Source organism: Coregonus lavaretus, assembly GCF_964263955.1.
Source record: "Coregonus lavaretus genome assembly, chromosome: 4".
Lineage (NCBI taxonomy): Eukaryota > Metazoa > Chordata > Actinopteri > Salmoniformes > Salmonidae > Coregonus > Coregonus lavaretus.
Window position 1 is genome coordinate 38,539,933 of NC_139991.1, and position 19,216 is coordinate 38,559,148.

Consider the following 19,216-nt stretch of genomic DNA (forward strand, 5'->3'; position numbering starts at 1 on the left):
AGTATCCACTCAGTAAAGAGGCTATTGCGGGTATCACACCTGTATATGCCTCACTGTTAGAGCACAGAGCGTTAGTCCTGTGTCCAGAGTAACCTTGCAATACCCCTATCTTTCCAGTAAGAAAAGCCTCAGGGGATTGGTGTTTTGTACAAGGTTTAAGGCCTGTGAATAATGCTGTGTTTGCTCGTGCCCCTGTGGTTCCCAATCCAACTATGTTATGTGATTTATTTTGATGATTGTTTTTGTAAGAGAAATGCACTGCTTGAAAAGCATTTACTGCTGTTAGCGGGTTATAATTGTTTTAGATGTCATTTATTTTGTAGACTGTAGTTTTACAAAATTATAACTAAGCTACTGACTCAAGGAGTTATGACTGATTTCCAACAATACCATTTTCTGTCAACCTGCTAGTTGTAGCAGTGTTGTAACCGCTAACCTTTGCTTTCACAGCACTACCGGTGAAGACATTAGAATTCTACGTTTTAAAGGTTAAATGCTTTTAGCCTTGTGTAGAGAAGGCCTGTGTACACCATTTGAAAAGGTGTTCTTGATGTAACCGATTCCTGGTTTTCAAGTAAGTTGTTACGTGTAGTAAGAATACCTGTCCTTTCGGGAACTTAATTTTAAGTAGTGAGAATTGTGTTGACTGATCTTTGGAATTGAATTGAAGTGAACCTAATTCAATTTAAAATAGGCCTGGAATTAGTTAACTGATTGATCTAAGATGATTTGACTGCTGTTAAGAAATGTAGATACTGTTAGAGAACTAAACAAATAAAGAGGGGTACCCCATGAATTAATGTATGGACGCACACAATAACAGAATGATTGTGAATGAATGATTGCATAATGATGAACTGTTTGAACTGTTTAACACATGTTGACACTTACAGGAATGGTGGAAATCCATTTTCTGATTTCACCCATGGCCACAAGATGGCGATGAAGGACAAGATAAAGTGGACTCCTGAGGATTTGCAGGCAGTTGACAAAATCTGACACAGTTGCTAACCTTTTCTCCTTGTTTAGGTTTGCCGGATCATTCTAAACCATTTAATCTATTGGTGTTTAAAATCCACCTTAAAGGGCACACAAATGACATTTTCTGAAGTTTCTATTGCCAGAGTTTTGGTTGCACACGTAAATTATCCTGATAACAAATGTACTGAAACACCCAGTGTAAACCTGGTACACAAAATGTTTGAAATGTCTTTAAATAATGTCTGAGGTCAGTGATGTTTGACCTGTTGCATACTTAGAAATGCGCCTGTTGTAGACAGAGGTTTACTCACAAGGTCGGCTCAGTAGGAGTGGAATATTGGCTTAATGCCCAGACGCTTTTGCAGCATGATGCTGCCACCCCCGTGCTTCACGGTTGGGATGGTGTTCTTCAGCTTGCAAGCAACCCCCTTTTTCCTCCAAACATAACGATGGTCATTATGGCCAAACAGTTCTATTTTTGTTTCATCAGACCGGAGGACATTTCTCCAAAAAGTACGATCTTTGTCCCCATGTGCAGTTGCAAACCGTAGTCTGGCTTTTTTATGGCGGTTTTGGAACAGTGGCTTCTTCCTTGCTGAGCGGCCTTTCAGGTTATGTCGATATAGGACTCGTTTTACTGTGGATATACAGTGGGGAAAAAAAGTATTTAGTCAGCCACCAATTGTGCAAGTTCTCCCACTTAAAAAGATGAGAGAGGCCTGTAATTTTCATCATAGGTACACGTCAACTATGAAAGACAAATTGAGATTTTTTTTCTCCAGAAAATCACATTGTAGGATTTGTAATGAATTTATTTGCAAATTATGGTGGAAAATAAGTATTTGGTCACCTACAAACAAGCAAGATTTCTGGCTCTCACAGACCTGTAACTTCTTCTTTAAGAGGCTCCTCTGTCCTCCACTCGTTACCTGTATTAATGGCACCTGTTTGAACTTGTTATCAGTATAAAAGACACCTGTCCACAACCTCAAACAGTCACACTCCAAACTCCACTATGGCCAAGACCAAAGAGCTGTCAAAAGACACCAGAAACAAAATTGTAGACCTGCACCAGGCTGGGAAGACTGAATCTGCAATAGGTAAGCAGCTTGGATTGAAGAAATCAACTGTGGGAGCAATTATTAGGAAATGGAAGACATACAAGACCACTGATAATCTCCCTCGATCTGGGGCTCCACGCAAGATCTCACCCCGTGGGGTCAAAATGACCACAAGAACGGTGAGCAAAAATCCCAAAACCACACGGGGGGACCAAGTGAATGACCTGCAGAGAGCTGGGACCAAAGTAACAAAGCCTACCATCAGTAACACACTACGCTGCCAGGGACTCAAATCCTGCAGTGCCAGACGTGTCCCCCTGCCTAAGCCAGTACATGTCCAGGCCCATCTGAAGTTTGCTAGAGTGCATTTGGATGATCCAGAAGAGGATTGGGAGAATGTCAAATGGTCAGATGAAACCAAAATATAACTTTTTGGTAAAAACTCAACTCGTCATGTTTGGAGGACAAAGAATGCTGAGTTGCATCCAAAGAACACCATACCTACTGTGAAGCATGGGGGTGGAAACATCATGCTTTGGGGCTGTTTTTCTGCAAAGGGACCAGGACAACTGATCCATGTAAAGGAAAGAATTAATGGGGCCATGTATCGTGAGATTTTGATTGAAAACCTCCTTCCATCAGCAAGGGCAGTGAAGGTGAAACGTGGCTGGGTCTTTCAGCATGACAATGATCCCAAACACACTGCCCGGGCAACGAAGGAGTGGCTTCGTAAGAAGCATTTCAAGGTCCTGGAGTGGCCTAGCCAGTCTCCAGATCTCAACCCCATAGAAAATCTTTGGAGGGAGTTGAAAGTCTGTGTTGCCCAGCGACAGCCCCAAAACATCACTGCTCTAGAGGAGATCTGCATGGAGGAATGGGCCAAAATACCAGCAACCGTGTGTGAAAACCTTGTGAAGACTTACAGAAAACGTTTGACCTGTGTCATTGCCAACAAAGGGTATATAACAAAGTATTGAGAAACTTTTGTTATTGACCAAATACTTATTTTCCACCATAATTTGCAAATAAATTCATTAAAAATCCTACAATGTGAATTTCTGGATTTTTTTTCCTCATTTTGTCTGTCATAGTTGACGTGTACCTATGATGAAAATGACAGGCCTCTCTCATCTTTTTAAGTGGGAGAACTTGCACAATTGGTGGCTGACTAAATACTTTTTTTCCCCACTGTATGAGTAGTAACGGAACTAACGTTATAACTTGTTTGTGTGCTATGACCTGATTCACAAAGCCACAAGAAGAAAACAAGGTAGCTCCTGATCTGCCGGGGAGGGGTAGAACCAGCCATGACTAAGAATTTGTTGGTCCACTATATAAGACGTCAGCATTTCCTGTTCGTTGGGCTCTCACTCTATCCACTTGGTTGTGTGGTATTGCGACCAGCTCACTTATCGATAAGTTATTTTAATAAAGATTTAATTTAAGTTCAACTCTGACTTGTGTGATAAGTTTGTCTGTCCTTATTTGATAGTATTTAAAATGTCCACCACAAAACCCCGCCCATCTGGCACTCCATGCAGGCTCAATCAAACAACATTCAAAGTATTTAAAAGAAAATAAATACTATTCGAACCTAGGTAATTCATAGTTGTTATCAGATGCCACTGATGTCAGCTGTTTGAATAACTTTAAAACTTTGAAACTTAACTGATCAAGGTCACTGACACGTTCTCCGCCCTGGTTCCTGTCTTTCAATCATCTATATACTTTGGCTCTCAGCATTCATAGCCAATTTACCAATCATCCTCTCAATTACCACACGCAAATTAGCTATTTGATGAGCTAAATTAGTAAATTAATAGTTTCCAACTTTTCCATGTCGCTAGAGGTTCTAAAGCATCAAACTGTCACTGTGGCATATTAAAGGTGCCCACCAGAGGGCAAAGCCACGCCTATTTTGACGTAATTCCTGCAATTGCTTGTTTAGGTTCCACCTCCCAAGAATGACACAGGCTACAGTACCAGTCAAAGGTTTGGACACACCTACTAATTCAAGGGGTTCTTTATTTTAACTATTTTCTACATTGTAAAATAATAGTGAAGACATCAAAACTATGAAATAACACATATGGAATCATGTAGTAACCCAAAAAGTGTTAAACAAATCAAAATATATTTTAGATTTTAGATTCATCAAACTAGCCACCCTTTGCCTTGATGACAGCGTTGCACACTCTTGGCATTCTCTCAACCAGATTCACCTGGAATGCATTTCAATTAACAGATGTGCCATGTTAAAAGTAATTTGTGGAATTTCTTTACTTCTTAATGTGTTTTCCATAATCACAAATATTGTTGTAAAGGAAATCACACTACAAACTATCACCCTCATGCTCTTAAGTAAATCATGAATGTTATGGATACATTAGAACTAGTGGATATATGGACACTTAAATATCCTGACTTAGTTAAATATACATGGCGGAGACTCAATCAAGCTAGTCGTCTTGACTTCTTTTTTATGTCATTCCCGTTGGCACCAAAAGTTTAAAAAGTGTTGATAGGGTACAGAATGCGGTCGGACCATCATATAAGTGGCATATACATTACTCTTACTGAATTTCCACGTGGGCAAGGATCTTGGAAATTTCATCAAAGCTTATTGGATGATAACTTGTTTTTAACTAGGACAAAGGAATTTATAACTGAATTTGTCCGACATAACATAGGTACAGCAAATCCCCTTATTGTATGGGACACCTTTAAATGGGCCTTTAGAGGCCATGCAATTCAGTACTCATCTCGAAAACAAAAGCAATTTAGGTCAAGAGTCCATACTAACAAAGGAAATGGAAGGTCTAACAGAACAGATAGATATCAATAAAAACTGTAACATAGAGGCTCTGAATAAATTACAGAAAAAAACTAAAAGAAATGGATGGAACTTAATCAAGAAAGATCAAGTGTAATATATTATAAAAATAAAGCAAACTGGATGGAATATTGGGAAAAATGCACCAAATTATGTTTTTATTTTCAACATAGAAATGCTACCAAAAATAATTTACTGAAACTGGTTACAAATGACGGAGTCACTCATTATTTACCAAATGAGGAAGCAAAGTACTTAAAGCATATGTTTTCCGTATATACACTGCTCAATAAAATAAAGGGAACACTAAAATAACACATCCTAGATCTGAATGAATGAAATAATCTTATTAAATACTTTTTTCTTTACATAGTTGAATGAGCTGACAACAAAATCACACAAAAATGATCAATGGAAATCAAATGTATCAACCCATGGAGGTCTGGATTTGGAGTCACCCTCAAAATTAAAATGGAAAACCACACTACAGGCTGATCCAACTTTGATGTAATGTCCTTAAAACAAGTCAAAATGAGGCTCAGTAGTGTGTGGCCTCCACGTGCCTGTATGACCTCCCTACAACGCCTGGGCATGCTCCTGATGAGGTGGCGAATGGTCTCCTGAGGGATCTCCTCCCAAACCTGGACTAAAGCATCCGCCAACTCCTGGACAGTCTGTGGTGCAACGTGGCGTTGGTGGATGGAGCGAGACAGGATGTCCCAGATGTGCTCAAGTGGATTCAGGTCTGGGGAACGGGCAGGCCAGTCCATAGCAACAATGCCTTCCTCTTGCAGGAACTGCTGACACACTCCAGCCACATGAGGTCTAGCATTGTCTTGCATTAGGAGGAACCCAGGGACAACCGCACCAGCATATGGTCTCACAAGGGGTCTGAGGATCTCATCTCGGTACCTAATGGCAGTCAGGCTACCTCTGGCAAGCACATGGAGGGCTGTGCGGCCCCCCAAAGAAATGCCACCCCACACCATGACTGACCCACCGCCAAACCGGTCATGCTGGAGGATGTTGCAGGCAGCAGAACGTTCTCCACGGCATCTCCAGACTCTGTCACATGCTCAGTGTGAACCTGCTTTCATCTGTGAAGAGCACAGGGCGCCAGTGGCGAATTTGCCAATCTTGGTGTTCTCTGGCAAATGCCAAACGTCCTGCACGGTGTTGGGCTGTAAGCACAACCCCCACCTGTGGACGTCGGGCCCTCATACCACCCTCATGGAGTCTGTTTCTGACCATTTGAGCAGACACATGCACATTTGTGGCCTGCTGGAGGTCATTTTGCAGGGCTCTGGCAGTGCTCCTCCTGCTCCTCCTTGCACAAAGGCGGAGGTAGAAGTCCTGCTGCTGGGTTGTTGCCCTCCTACGGCCTCCTCCACGTCTCCTGATGTACTGGCCTGTCTCCTGGTAGCGCCTCCATGCTCTGGACACTATGCTGACAGACACAGCAAACCTTCTTGCCACAGCTCGCATTGATGTGCCATCCTGGATGAGCTGCACTACCTGAGCCACTTGTGTGGGTTGTAGACTCCGTCTCATGCTACCACTAGAGTGAAAGCACCGCTAGCATTCAAAAGTGACCAAAACATCAGCCAGGAAGCATAGGAACTGAGAAGTGGTCTGTGGTCACCACCTGCAAAACCAGTCCTTTATTGGGGGTGTCTTGCTAATTGCCTATAATTTCCACCTGTTGTCTATTCCATTTGCACAACAGCATGTGAAAAGCAGAACTTAATATTTGGTACATAAACCTTTGTTTGCAATTACAGAGATCATACGTTTCCTGAAGGTCTTGACCAGGTTTGCACACACTGCTTTTGGCCCACAGGTTTTGGCCCACTCCTCCATACAGACCTTCTCCAGATCCTTCAGGTTTCGGGGCTGTCGCTGGGCAATACGGACTTTCAGCTCCCTCCAAAGATTTTCTATTGGGTTCAGGCCTGGAGACTGGCTAGGCCACTCCAGGACCTTGAGATTCTTCTTACGGAGCCACTCCTTAGTTGCCCTGGCTGTGTGTTTCGGGTCGTTGTCATGCTGGAAGACCCAGCCACGACCCATCTTCAATGCTCTTACTGAGGGAAGGAGGTTGTTGGCCAAGATCTCGCGATACATGGCCCCATCCATCCTCCCCTCAATAGGGTGCAGTCGTCCTGTCCCCTTTGCAGAAAAGCATCCCCAAAGAATGATGTTTCCACCTCCATGCTTCACGGTTGGGATGGTGTTCTTGGGGTTGTACTCATCCTTCTTCTTCCTCCAAACACGGCAAGTGGAGTTTAGACCAAAAAGCTCTATTTTTGTCTCATCAGACCACATGACCTTCTCCCATTCCTCCTCTGGATCATCCAGATGGTCATTGGCAAACTTCAGACGGGCCTGGACATGCGCTGGCTTGAGCAGGGGGACCTTGCGTGCGCTGCAGGATTTTAATCCATGACGGCGTAGTATGTTACTAATGGTTTTCTTTGAGACTGTGGTCCCAGCTATCTTCAGGTCATTGACCAAGTCCTGCCGTGTAGTTCTGGGCTGATCCCTCACCTTCCTCATGATCATTGATGCCCCACGAGGTGAGATCTTGCATGGAGCCCCAGACTGAGGGTGAATTACCGTCATCTTAAACTTCTTCCATTTTCGAATAATTGCGCCAACAGTTGTTGCCTTCTCACCAAGCTGCTTGCGTATTGTCCTGTAGCCCATCCCAGCCTTGTGCAGGTCTACAATGTTATCCCTGATGTCCTTACACAGCTCTCTGGTCTTGGCCATTGTGGAGAGGTTGGAGTCTGTTTGATTGAGTGTGTGGACAGGTGTCTTTTATACAGGTAACAAGATCAAACAGATGGAGTTAATACAGGTAATGAGTGGAGAACAGGAGGGCTTCTTAAAGAAAAACTAACAGGTCTGTGAGAACCGGAATTCTTACTGGTTGGTAGGTGATCAAATACTTATGTCATGCAATAAAATGCAAATTAATTACTTAAAAATCATAAAATGAGATTTTCTGGATTTTTGTTTTAGATTCCGTCTCTCACAGTTGAAGTGTACCTATGATAAAAATTACAGACCTCTACATGCTTTGTAAGTAGGAAAACCTGCAAAATTGGCAGTGTATCAAATACTTGTTCTCCCCACTGTAAGTACAGTGATGGAAAAAAGTATTTGATCCCCTGCTGATTTTGTATGTTTGCCCACTGACACAGACATGATCAGTCTATAATGTTTATGGTAGGTTTATTTGAACAGTGAGAGACAGAATAACAACAAAAAAATCCAGAAAAACGCATGTCAAAAATGTTATAAATTGATTTGCATTTTAAATGAGGGAAATAGGTATTTGACCCCCTCTCAATCAGAAAGATTTCTTGCTCCCAGGTGTCTTTTTTTACAGATAACAAGCTGAGATAAGGAGCACACTCTTAAAGGGAGTGCTCCTAATCTCAGCTTGTTACCTGTATAAAAGACACCTGTCCACAGAAGCAATCAATCAATCAGATTCCAAATGCTCCACCATGGCCAAGACCAAAGAGCTCTCCAAGGATGTCAGGGACAAGATTGTAGACCTACACAAGGCTGGAATGGGCTACAAGACCATCGCCAAGCAGCTTGGTGAGAAGGTGACAACAATTGGTGCGATTATTCGCAAATGGAAGAAACACAAAATAACTGTCAATCTCCCTCGGCCTGGGGCTCCATGCAAGATCTCACCTCGTGGAGTTGCAATGATCATGAGAACGGTGAGGAATCAGCCCAGAACTACACGGGAGGATCTTGTCAATGATCTCAAGGCAGCTGGGACCATAGTCACCAAGAAAACAATTGGTAACACACTATGCCGTGAAGGACTGAAATCCTGCAGCGCCCGCAAGGTCCCCCTGCTCAAGAAAGCACATATACAGGCCCGTCTGAAGTTTGCCAATGAACATCTGAATGATTCAGAGGAGAACTGGGTGAAAGTGTTGAACTCTGACTACCAGGGTTGAAATTGAGCTCTTTGGCATCAACTCAACTCGCCGTGTTTGGAGGAGGAGGAATGCTGCCTATGACCCCAATAACACCATCCCCACCGTCAAACATGGAGGTGGAAACATTATGCTTTGGGGGTGTTTTTCTGCTAAGGGGACAGGACAACTTCACTGCATCAAAGGGACGATGGACGGGGCCATGTACCGTCAAATCTTGGGTGAGAACCTCCTTCCCTCAGCCAGGGCATTGAAAATGGGTCGTGGATGGGTATTCCAGCATGACAATGAACCAAAACACACGGCCAAGGCAACAAAGTAGTGGCTCAAGAAGAAGCACATTAAGGTCCTGGAGTGGCCTAGCCAGTCTCCAGCCCTTAATCCCATAGAACATATGTGGAGGGAGCTGAAGGTTTGAGTTGCCAAACGTCAGCCTCGAAACCTTAATGACTTGGAGAAGAGGAGTGGGACAAAATCCCTCCTGAGATGTGTGCAAACCTGGTAGCCAACTACAAGAAACGTCTGACCTATGTGGTCCTCTGTAGCTCAATTGGTAGAGCATGGCGCTTGTAACGCCAGGGTAGTGGGTTCGATCCCCGGGACCACCCATACAGTGGGGAAAAAAAGTATTTAGTCAGCCACCAATTGTGCAAGTTCTCCCACTTAAAAAGATGAGAGAGGGCTGTAATTTTCATCATAGGTACACGTCAACTATGACAGACAAAATGAGAAAAAAAAATCCAGAAAATCACGTTGTAGGATTTTTAATGAATTTATTGGCATATGATGGTGGAAAATAAGTATTTGGTCAATAACAAAAGTTTCTCAATACTTTGTTATATACCCTTTGTTGGCAATGACACAGGTCAAACGTTTTCTGTAAGTCTTCACAAGGTTTTCACACACTGTTGCTGGTATTTTGGCCCATTCCTCCATGCAGATCTCCTCTAGAGCAGTGATGTTTTGGGGCTGTCGCTGGGCAACACAGACTTTCAACTCCCTCCAAAGATTTTCTATGGGGTTGAGATCTGGAGACTGGCTAGGCCACTCCAGGACCTTGAAATGCTTCTTACGAAGCCACTCCTTCGTTACCTGGGCGGTGTGTTTGGGATCATTGTCATGCTGAAAGACCCAGCCACGTTTCATCTTCAATGCCCTTGCTGATGGAAGCAGGGTTTCACTCAAAATCTCACGATACATGGCCCCATTCATTCTTTCCTTTACACAAATCAGTCGTCCTTGTCCCTTTGCAGAAAAACAGCCCCAAAGCATGATGTTTCCAACCCCATGCTTCACAGTAGGTATGGTGTTCTTTGGATGCAACTTAGCATTCTTTGTCCTCCAAACATGACGAGTTGAGTTTTTACCAAAAAGTTATATTTTGGTTTCATCTGACCATATGACATTCTCCCAATCCTCTTCTGGATCATCCAAATGCACTTCAGACGGGCCTGGACATGTACTGGCTTAAGCAGGGGGACACGTCTCGCACTGCAGGATTTGAGTCCCTGGCGGCGTAGTGTGTTACTGATGGTTGGCTTTGTTACTTTGGTCCCAGCTCTCTGCAGGTCATTCACTAGGTCCCCCCGTGTGGTTCTGGGATTTTTGCTCACCGTTCTTGTGATCATTTTGACCCCACGGGGTGAGATCTTGCGTGGAGCCCCAGATCGAGGGAGATTATCAGTGGTCTTGTACGTCTTCCATTTCCTAATAATTGCTCCCACAGTTGATTTCTTCAAACCAAGCTGCTTACCTATTGCAGATTCATTCTTCCCAGCCTGGTGCAGGTCTACAATGTTGTTTTTGGTGTCCTTTGACAGCTCTTTGGTCTTGGCCATTGTGAAGTTTGGAGTGTGACTGTTTGAGGTTGTGGACAGGTGTATTTTATACTGATAACAAGTTCAAACAGGTGCCATTAATACAGGTAACGAGTGGAGGACAGAGGAGCCTCTGAAAGAAGAAGTTACAGGTCTGTGAGAGCCAGAAATCTTGCTTGTTTGTAGGTGACCAAATACTTATTTTCCACCATAATTTGCAAATAAATTCATAAAAAATCCTACAATGGGATTTTCTGGATTTTTTTTTCTCATTTTGTCTGTCATAGTTGACGTGTACCTATGATGAAAATTACAGGCCTCTCTCATCTTTTTAAGTGGGAGAACTTGCACAATTGGTGGCTGACTAAATACTTTTTTTCCCCACTGTACGTAAAAATGTATGCGCACATGACTGTAAGTCGCTTTGGATAAAAGCGTCTGCTAAATGGCATATTATATTATTATATTATATATGTGATTGCCAACAAGGGTCGAATACTTATTTCCCTAATTAAAATGCAAATGAATTCATAACATGTTTGACATGCATTTTTCTGGATTTTGTTGTTGTTATTCTGTCTCGCACTGTTCAAATAAACCTACCATTAAAATTATAGACTGATCATGTCTTTGTCAGTGGGCAAACGTACAAAATCAGCAGGGGATAAAATACTTTTTTCCCTCACTGTATGTATGTTTATATATATATATATATATATTTGCGAGAAAAAAAAAAACATATGGGTGATTGGAAGTAATGCAGACAATTACATTGATGGAAGTTACAATCTATCTGCAATATTAAAGCTGATCTACACCCTAAAAATAAATAAAAATACAAAATAAATAAAACTATTATTGTTTCAGCTGTTTGAAGCTGGTGTACAGAACTGAAAGTAGAAGACGCAAAAACAAAACTGAAGAATGGGAAGCATAGAAAATGTATTTTATTTTACCTTTATTTAACTAGGCAAGTCAGTTAAGAACAAATTCTTATTTACAATGACGACCTACACCGGCCAAACCCGGACGACGCTGGGCCAATTGTGCGCCGCCCTATTGGACTCGCAATCACGGCCGGTTGTGATACAGCCTAGAATCGAACCAGGGGGTCTGTAGTGACGCCTCAAGCACTGAGATGCAGTGCCTTAGACCACTGCGCCAATCGTGCACATAGAACAGATGTACCACTTCTTAGACATGCTTTCAAGTAGAATTATATATCTATAACTCACATCTCTATGTAAATTTGGTCGGGTCGCCCAAAAAGTTACATATTGCCACTTTAAAATGTACAATCAAGGCTCTCCTTAGGCATTTCTGACTAGGTGGTGCTGATGTAGGCCTAAGGGTGAGTAGGAGAGAGGTCTGGAAGTTGTGAAGTTGGAGAAGGAAATTGGAGCATTTTGCTATAAAAAAAAAAATAAAACTTTAAATGCCATTTCCTGAACCCTAGAGTCTTAAATGATATTAAACAATGTAGCCAACACAGTAGTCTAGTGTGTGATCCTAAATTAAATTGAGGTGGTCTCAATGATACTTTCAAATTTTTTTGGGTTAAATTTAGGGGAGATTATCATTCTAATTCATAGGTGTCTTAATGTGGAAACTCTAGTGGAAATGTAAACTGGCATTTTTAATTTGTAGCTAACTACCTGTTTTGTAAAAGACGCCTTAGCTAAGGAGCTATCTAAGAAATAATATTGGTTATGTGCTTGACTAACGCATACAATTTTGGAAAATGTATTTGGCAAACAGTCCATTCTCCATATTCCCTACCCTTTTCCCTCACACATCAGTGGTATCAACAGACAAAGTGGAGAGCTGCCATCCAGCTGCAGGGACGAAAATAGTACTACGACTATGGGGGGCTGGGAGGGCTGGAGATTTTTTCTCCTCGTCTGAGTCCTATGATTGGTTCAGCTCCAACTTCAGAGTCAAAAACCACAATGTGCCTACTAGAAGCTTATTTTTGCATTGTTTAGGGTCGTTTTTTGTACCAGCATACTTTGACCTGAAATTGCGTGTATGGTACACAAAATACGTGCAGGTTGGCAGGTAGGGATAGAGAAGAGAGAGGAGAAAGAGAGAGATCCTCCTTACCCCTCTATAGGGTGCAGTGCGATGGCTCGGGGTTTCTCCATGCTCTGCCATAGGAGGACCTTGCGGTGGGTTCCATCCAGATTGGCCACCTCAATACGGGACGTCCCTGAGTCAGTCCAGTATAGCTTGTCATGGATCCAGTCTATAGCCAGACCACCTAGAGGGAGAGAGCAGGGTCATGTTCATTAGGCACCAAACGGAGGAAAACGGACTGAAACAGGGAGGGACTGTCTTGACTTAATTAAAAACAGTCTTTTGTTTTCCATTGCAAAAGTTTTAAAACATGTTATGTTGCATGCCCTAATAAACACAACCCTGGTAGTCAATAGATGGTAATATTAAAATGTGGCAAAAGAATCAGCGCTGTTGAGCCATCTAGTTTTTATCTAGGGGTTATGGTTTGGGGCAAACTTTGGGTAAAAGTGTAGAAGCTAAAATCACATTTGGGATTAAAGGGCGGCAGGTAGCCTAGCGGATAGAGCGTTGGGCCAGTAACCGAAAGATTGCTAGTTCGAATTCCTGAGCAGACTAGGTGAAATATCTGTTGATCTGCCCTTGAGCAAGGCACTTAACCCTAATTGCTCCAGGGTTGCTGTCATTAATGGCTGATCCCTGGCCGTGACCCCACTCTCTGAGGGTGTCTCAGAGTGGGATATGCAAAAAAACACATTTCCATTTCACACCACACACTTGTACAGGTTACACAGAACAAATATAAGCCCCCCTATTTGACCTTTTTGGATTAGAAAATGCCATCCATTTGTCTTCTTCAGCAAGGCCAGATTGTGTTGACTCGTAATTTGTCCTAAACCTTGTATTATGACTGTTGCAGTGCTGTACATACTATGTTGAAACATGTTCTGACCATAGTAAAACCATGTGTGGTCGTAGTTATAACTGGGCTTTCCTTTAAATAATTTTGTGTGTTCAGAATGTAGCATGACCATCTGTGATCGTATCAATGGTGGTGGAAAACCACCTGCTATGCATTCTCCCGTGTGTGTTTTGACCAGAGTTAGACCATAAACGGTCATGTTCATACCTGGACTCTCTAAGCCAGTGGAAACCACTTCCTCCACGTTGCTCCCGTTCAGGTTGGCCTTCATGATGCGGTCGAGCGTGACGTCGGACCAGAAGACCAGCTCCTGGTTGTGGTGGAAGTCCAGAGCGATAGCGTTTTCCAGGTTGTTCAGCAGCAGAGTGTACTCTGACCGATGGGGCAACACCTGGCGGATGTCTATACGGTTAGCGAACAGCAGCACTGGCTCAGGACCTAATGGGGGGGTACAGAGTAGGGTAAAGAGAGGAGGGTATAGAGAGGAGGGAGGGAAAGGAGAGAGGGAGGGTAGTGAGAAGCAAAATGAGGAGAGTAATAGAAAGAGGGAGAGAGGGGAGAGGGTGTGGAGTGCAAGGGAGAGAGGAAGAAAAACTCAGCTCTTGCAGGAAACTCCAGCTATCACTTTCAATAAGACCCAACATTAATATTAGTCAGTCAGTCAAGTACACCCCCTGGCCACTGGAACCCAAGCAGAGATGCTCGACCGGGGTTCACCAGTGATACACACCAGATTTGTGGGGTGCTGTATTGGCAATGTAGTGGACCCTAGCTTCATATCTAAATATAGTACAGACCAGGCCTGCGTTTCAAATGGCACCCTATTGCTTTATAGTGAACTACTTTAGTACAGTAGTGCACTATAGGATATAAGGTGCCATTTGGGATGCACCCAAGCACTCGCTTTTCTGACCTTAAACTATGAGCTAACCTCAGCCACAGTCCAACTCCCCCAAGCTTAGCAAGGGATATGGTTACAATTAAATGCAGATGAAACATGTTTGCATGTTTTAAACACAACTATGATGCATATGGGTCACCCACTACCCAGGGCAGAGTAAGGGAAATGGTTTGAATTCCATGCAGGCAAAACATGTTTAAGAAACACAAAACCCTGATGCATTTCAGGTAAACAACTTCCCCAGGCGCTCGCAATCCCTCCAAATGTTGAAGCCAAAGGTCTTAAATTGAAAGGTTGTGAGTGGACTCACCCAGCGCCTTGCAGCTGCGCTTGTCAGGCCTCAGCTCGTAGCCCTGCACACACCAGCACTGGAACCCCCCCTCTGTGTTGGTACAACCCTGGCTGCAGTAGCCCTCCTCTGCACACTCATCCACATCTGGGAACGGGGGGTGTAAGAGAATATGTGATGAAACTGCAAGTGTAAACACCTAAAATATATACATTTTCAATCAACTCATTATAAAATCAGCAGAGCTCATTTACGTTAAATTTTTTCAGTCTCTCATCGCACGCACACGCACACACACACACAATCTCACCCTGGCAGGCCCTGCCATCCTCCATCAGTCTGTAGCCAGTATGACAGGTACACTGGACCAGACCTCTGGCCATCTGACACTTCTGAGAACAGTCTCCGTTATTCAGGTTACAGTTGCCCTCGCTGGACCGCGGGCCTACACTCAAACACACACACACACTTGTTAGAGAGATATTATGATGTGGAGCCTTACAGAAGTTTCCGCATAAGCCCCCAAACACACACACACACACACCCTTCCCCTTATACAGTCAGACATAACTCACGGCAGTCCTGGTGAGGGTGTTCGTCCGTCCCATCTCCACAGTCGCTGACCTCATTACAGACCTTCCTCTGGCCAATACAACGGCCGTTCCCACACAGGAACTGGTCTGGAGCACATGGATGGGTGTCTGGTGGGGAGATAGATGGAGAAAGTTACAATGGGCTGGAAAAAAGCTGTGAAGAACAATGGACAACATCTGAAAACTCTGTTTCAAATGGCACCCCTTGGGTCCTGGTCAAAAGTAGTGCACTATATAGGGAATAGGGTACCATTTGGGACTTAGCCTCTGACTTTTGAAGGATAGACACAAAAGGTCGGTGGGGTAATGGTAACCGTTCTTTAGATTGACTGGATCTAGACTCCACCCTGGGTGGGGTGATCATCCAATATACTTTCCCTCTGACAGTTTCCTCTCCCATGATGCTTTTCAGCATGGAGAGCTGTCCTGCAACTGTTGTCATGGATACTGAATTATAGGGTGCATGTCTGAGGTGTGAGATTTAGCTCAATGTTTGTTTAGCCCCGCCTATAATAACTAAGTCCCTGGAGCTCTCTTTCCTCCTTTGTATCCTTTTATTTCCTCTGTACTGTCTAGTTTAGATTAATGCCGATCTGCACAAGTGCACACACCCACACACGTACCAGTCTTCTCACAGTCATCTTCATCGCTGCCGTCAGAGCAGTCCTCCTCGCCGTCACATCTCCATGACAACCTGACACAGCGTCCCGATGCACAGCGGAACTGATCCGCAGTACACATGGAGGTGGCTGGAGGGAGAGGACAGGTTGGTTAGACACACACACACACACACACACACACACACAATCTACATACATTGCATACACAAACACACAGAAACACACACACAATATGTACACACACACACACACAAGCAGATACTTACTGCAGTTCTTCTCATCTGATTGGTCATCACAGTCAAACTCCCCGTCACACCTCCAGCCAGCGTTGATGCACATCCCACTGCTGCACATGAACTCCACAGAACGACAAGGCTGGTGGGAGGCTGCAGGACACACACACATGCACGCACACACACAATCACTACCGTGAGATAAAATGCAAATGCTTTTGGAACTTCAATCATCCCTGACAGTGTAAAACAATTTATCTGAAGGACCCTGATAATACAAAGATGCTTTTACAGGGACAGAACAGAAAGAAACATGTGGGGCAGGACATGCATGTTTGCAAAAGAATCAAACATATATATCCAAGACCAAACGAACACACACAAGGACACACACACTTTTATTCATGATCTAACAATAGAGCCTGTTCATATGAGGCTGAAGGGCTGAGGGTAGAAGATAAGGACAGAGAGCTGAGGAATGAATAAAGCGAGGGTAAAAAAGAGAGGAAGCGTGAGAGAACAAGTGCTGTAGAGTGTCTGCATGCGTCCATGTGAAGTGTTATCAGTTAGACAAGAGAAGGGAACAGCGCCAACAGAACAGAAGAGAGGGAGATAAGAAAGCTGTGTGTGTGATGAGGGGATGATCAAAACACCAGGTGGTGAGAGAGAGAGAGAGAGAGAGAGAGAGAGCGAGAGAGAGAGAGAGAGCAATGGAAAGACATTTTAAATGGACAGTGTTCTCATGTTCAAACCCACTTATCAGCTGGTACCCTGTCGTCCACATTGACACCCACACACACAGAGAACCGTTTCATCTACTCGTGTGTGCCCAACTCTCAGAATACACACACACACAACGAATACACAGACATAACCATACACACACACACACACACCACTAAACACACAGATAATCGTTTGATCTGCTCGTGTGCCCAGATCGCTCTCCATTCTGAACACACACACCATGCCCATCTAAGAGTGTGCCAGTGTTTTTCTATCAAAGCGTCCAGCATACAGTCAATACCAAGACATGCAGTGTGAGGATGGCTAGTCTTATTCCTCTCTGGTATGTCTCCTCTGCCAGCTGTAGTGTAAGGTCTTCTTTTCCTATTTTTTTTTATCTCTGTCCTTTTTCTTTTTCTTTGATGCGTTTTTAACTTTCCCAAAAATTATGAATATCCCAAGGCAAGGGGGCAATTATCCAATCAAGTTGTATTGGTCACATACACATTTTTAGCAGATGTTATTGCGGGTGTAGCAAAATGCTTGTGGAGGGCGGAGAAAGGGATGATAGAGGAGAAGAAGAGAAGAGGTGGGAGGGGGGACGAAGACATGCAACTAACATGACCTTACTGATCTGTCAGTCATGAAGAAAGCCTTATCACCGTTAAAGACAACATCAAAGAAGAGAGGAGTTTGAGAATCGCTGCTCTCTCTCCTCTCATCCTAATCCCAAGTCTGATGCATGCTAACAGAGATCCATTCTCAGGCATTTGTGTGGGCTGCCATGACAGAGAGAATGAGAGAGAGAGTGTGTGTATCATTGAGCGAGAGAGAAGAGGAGAAACATGATAGCCTGTGCTAATCGAAACGCTAGCTAGCTCGCGTGTATATGTGTGTTAGAGAGAAAAAGACGGGAAGTGTTTTCCAACGCACGCAGACATGCACACACGCACGTAACATAGACACACCACGGAGCAGCAGGCTCTACCACGACAGCTGTCAGCAAGGAGAATGGGACAGGGCATTCCAGGAATCTGTGTTAGGGAACGCTCAGAGAGCCATAATAAGTGAGGGAGACAGATTTCTGCAGTGTAGCCATTCAGTGCTCAAGCTCAATCATAGCTACAATGGTAACAGCTGGACCAGCCATCACCAACTTGTCTCAATTCTGTTTAACCTCAGCCGATCCTATCCTATCCTTTTCTCTTTTCTTTTATGAAGACTTGACTGGAAATTTTGACACACTATTGCTTTCACCTGATAAGGCCTTAAAAATAAAACAAAGAGTGTCAGTGGCACCTCTCAAATACTGAACTTCACTCCCTCACTCCTGTCCCTCATGATAAAGTTGTAGCCCACCTGCAATCCTACCTGCCCCTAACATACTGACCCCTTTGTTTACATTCCACTTGACAAATAGGGCGCTCGGCATTCTGGGTAGAATTCCAAGCTGTCGTCTGGCCACAGCAGGTTCTCTCTGTGTGTGTGTGTGTGTGTGTGTGTTTGTGTGTCTGTGTTTGTTTGTGTAGCAGAGGAATTTGAGGTACAGTATGTGTTTGCTGCCTGGCGGTGTAGCAGCCTCTGATGAAGCATTTATTGGTGCTGGCGCCTGCAGATGTCAATGATTAGCTACCTGAATCAGACGTGTGTGTGTGTGTGTGTGTGTACTTACAGCAGTCGGACTCATCAGACCAGTCTCCACAGTCGTCGTCTCCGTCACAGTGGTAAATGTCCAGAATACAGCGTCCGTACGCACACTGGAACTCTTCAACACTACAGGTGGCCGTCATTACATCAGATGCTACAGAGGGAGAGAGAAAGGGAGAAAAAGAGAGAGGGGGGAGGGTTTGGTGAAGCTGTAATGTCGACACACTGACCCCTTGGCGACAAAGGAAAGGGAAGATAAGGCTCCGAGTGTACACCTGTGCGAGGCCCTTTGAAATCCTGCTGCCAATCCTTTATCCATACCATTGAAATCCCCCTCGCCAGAGAGAGAGAGAGAGAGAGAGAGAGAGAGAGAGGGGGGGACACACACACACGTACAGTATGTGTCTCAGGGGGAGTTGGGACATGCAAAAAACAAAAAACATTTCCATTTCATGCATATAAATAAACGAGGCTGTCTGCACTTTTTTAAGGTCCTTACTACTGAATAGTGTCTGTTCCAGGTGTGTAGGAGTCAAAATAAGAATACTGGAAGAGATGGAGACCCACACACTGTAGAAAAAATGAATAAATCCAAAACTGAGGCTTGAATGC

General features: G+C 43.9%; 1 protein-coding gene across 2 annotated transcripts in view; it reads right to left on the reverse strand.

Moving 5' to 3' along the window:
* The window catches only part of LOC311128448 (low-density lipoprotein receptor-related protein 4-like), a 233,277-nt gene that overhangs the window by 61,410 nt on the left and 152,651 nt on the right, over positions 1-19,216 (reverse strand). For both annotated transcript variants that reach the window (XM_084160595.1, XM_084160594.1), the window contains exons 6-13: positions 18,630-18,758; positions 16,265-16,384; positions 16,002-16,127; positions 15,361-15,486; positions 15,096-15,230; positions 14,807-14,932; positions 13,803-14,033; positions 12,761-12,917 (exon numbers count right to left, since the gene is read on the reverse strand). In XM_084160595.1, coding sequence (XP_084016721.1) covers positions 12,761-12,917; positions 13,803-14,033; positions 14,807-14,932; positions 15,096-15,230; positions 15,361-15,486; positions 16,002-16,127; positions 16,265-16,384; positions 18,630-18,758 — 1,150 coding nt within the window. The remainder of the gene's footprint in view (positions 1-12,760; positions 12,918-13,802; positions 14,034-14,806; positions 14,933-15,095; positions 15,231-15,360; positions 15,487-16,001; positions 16,128-16,264; positions 16,385-18,629; positions 18,759-19,216) is intronic.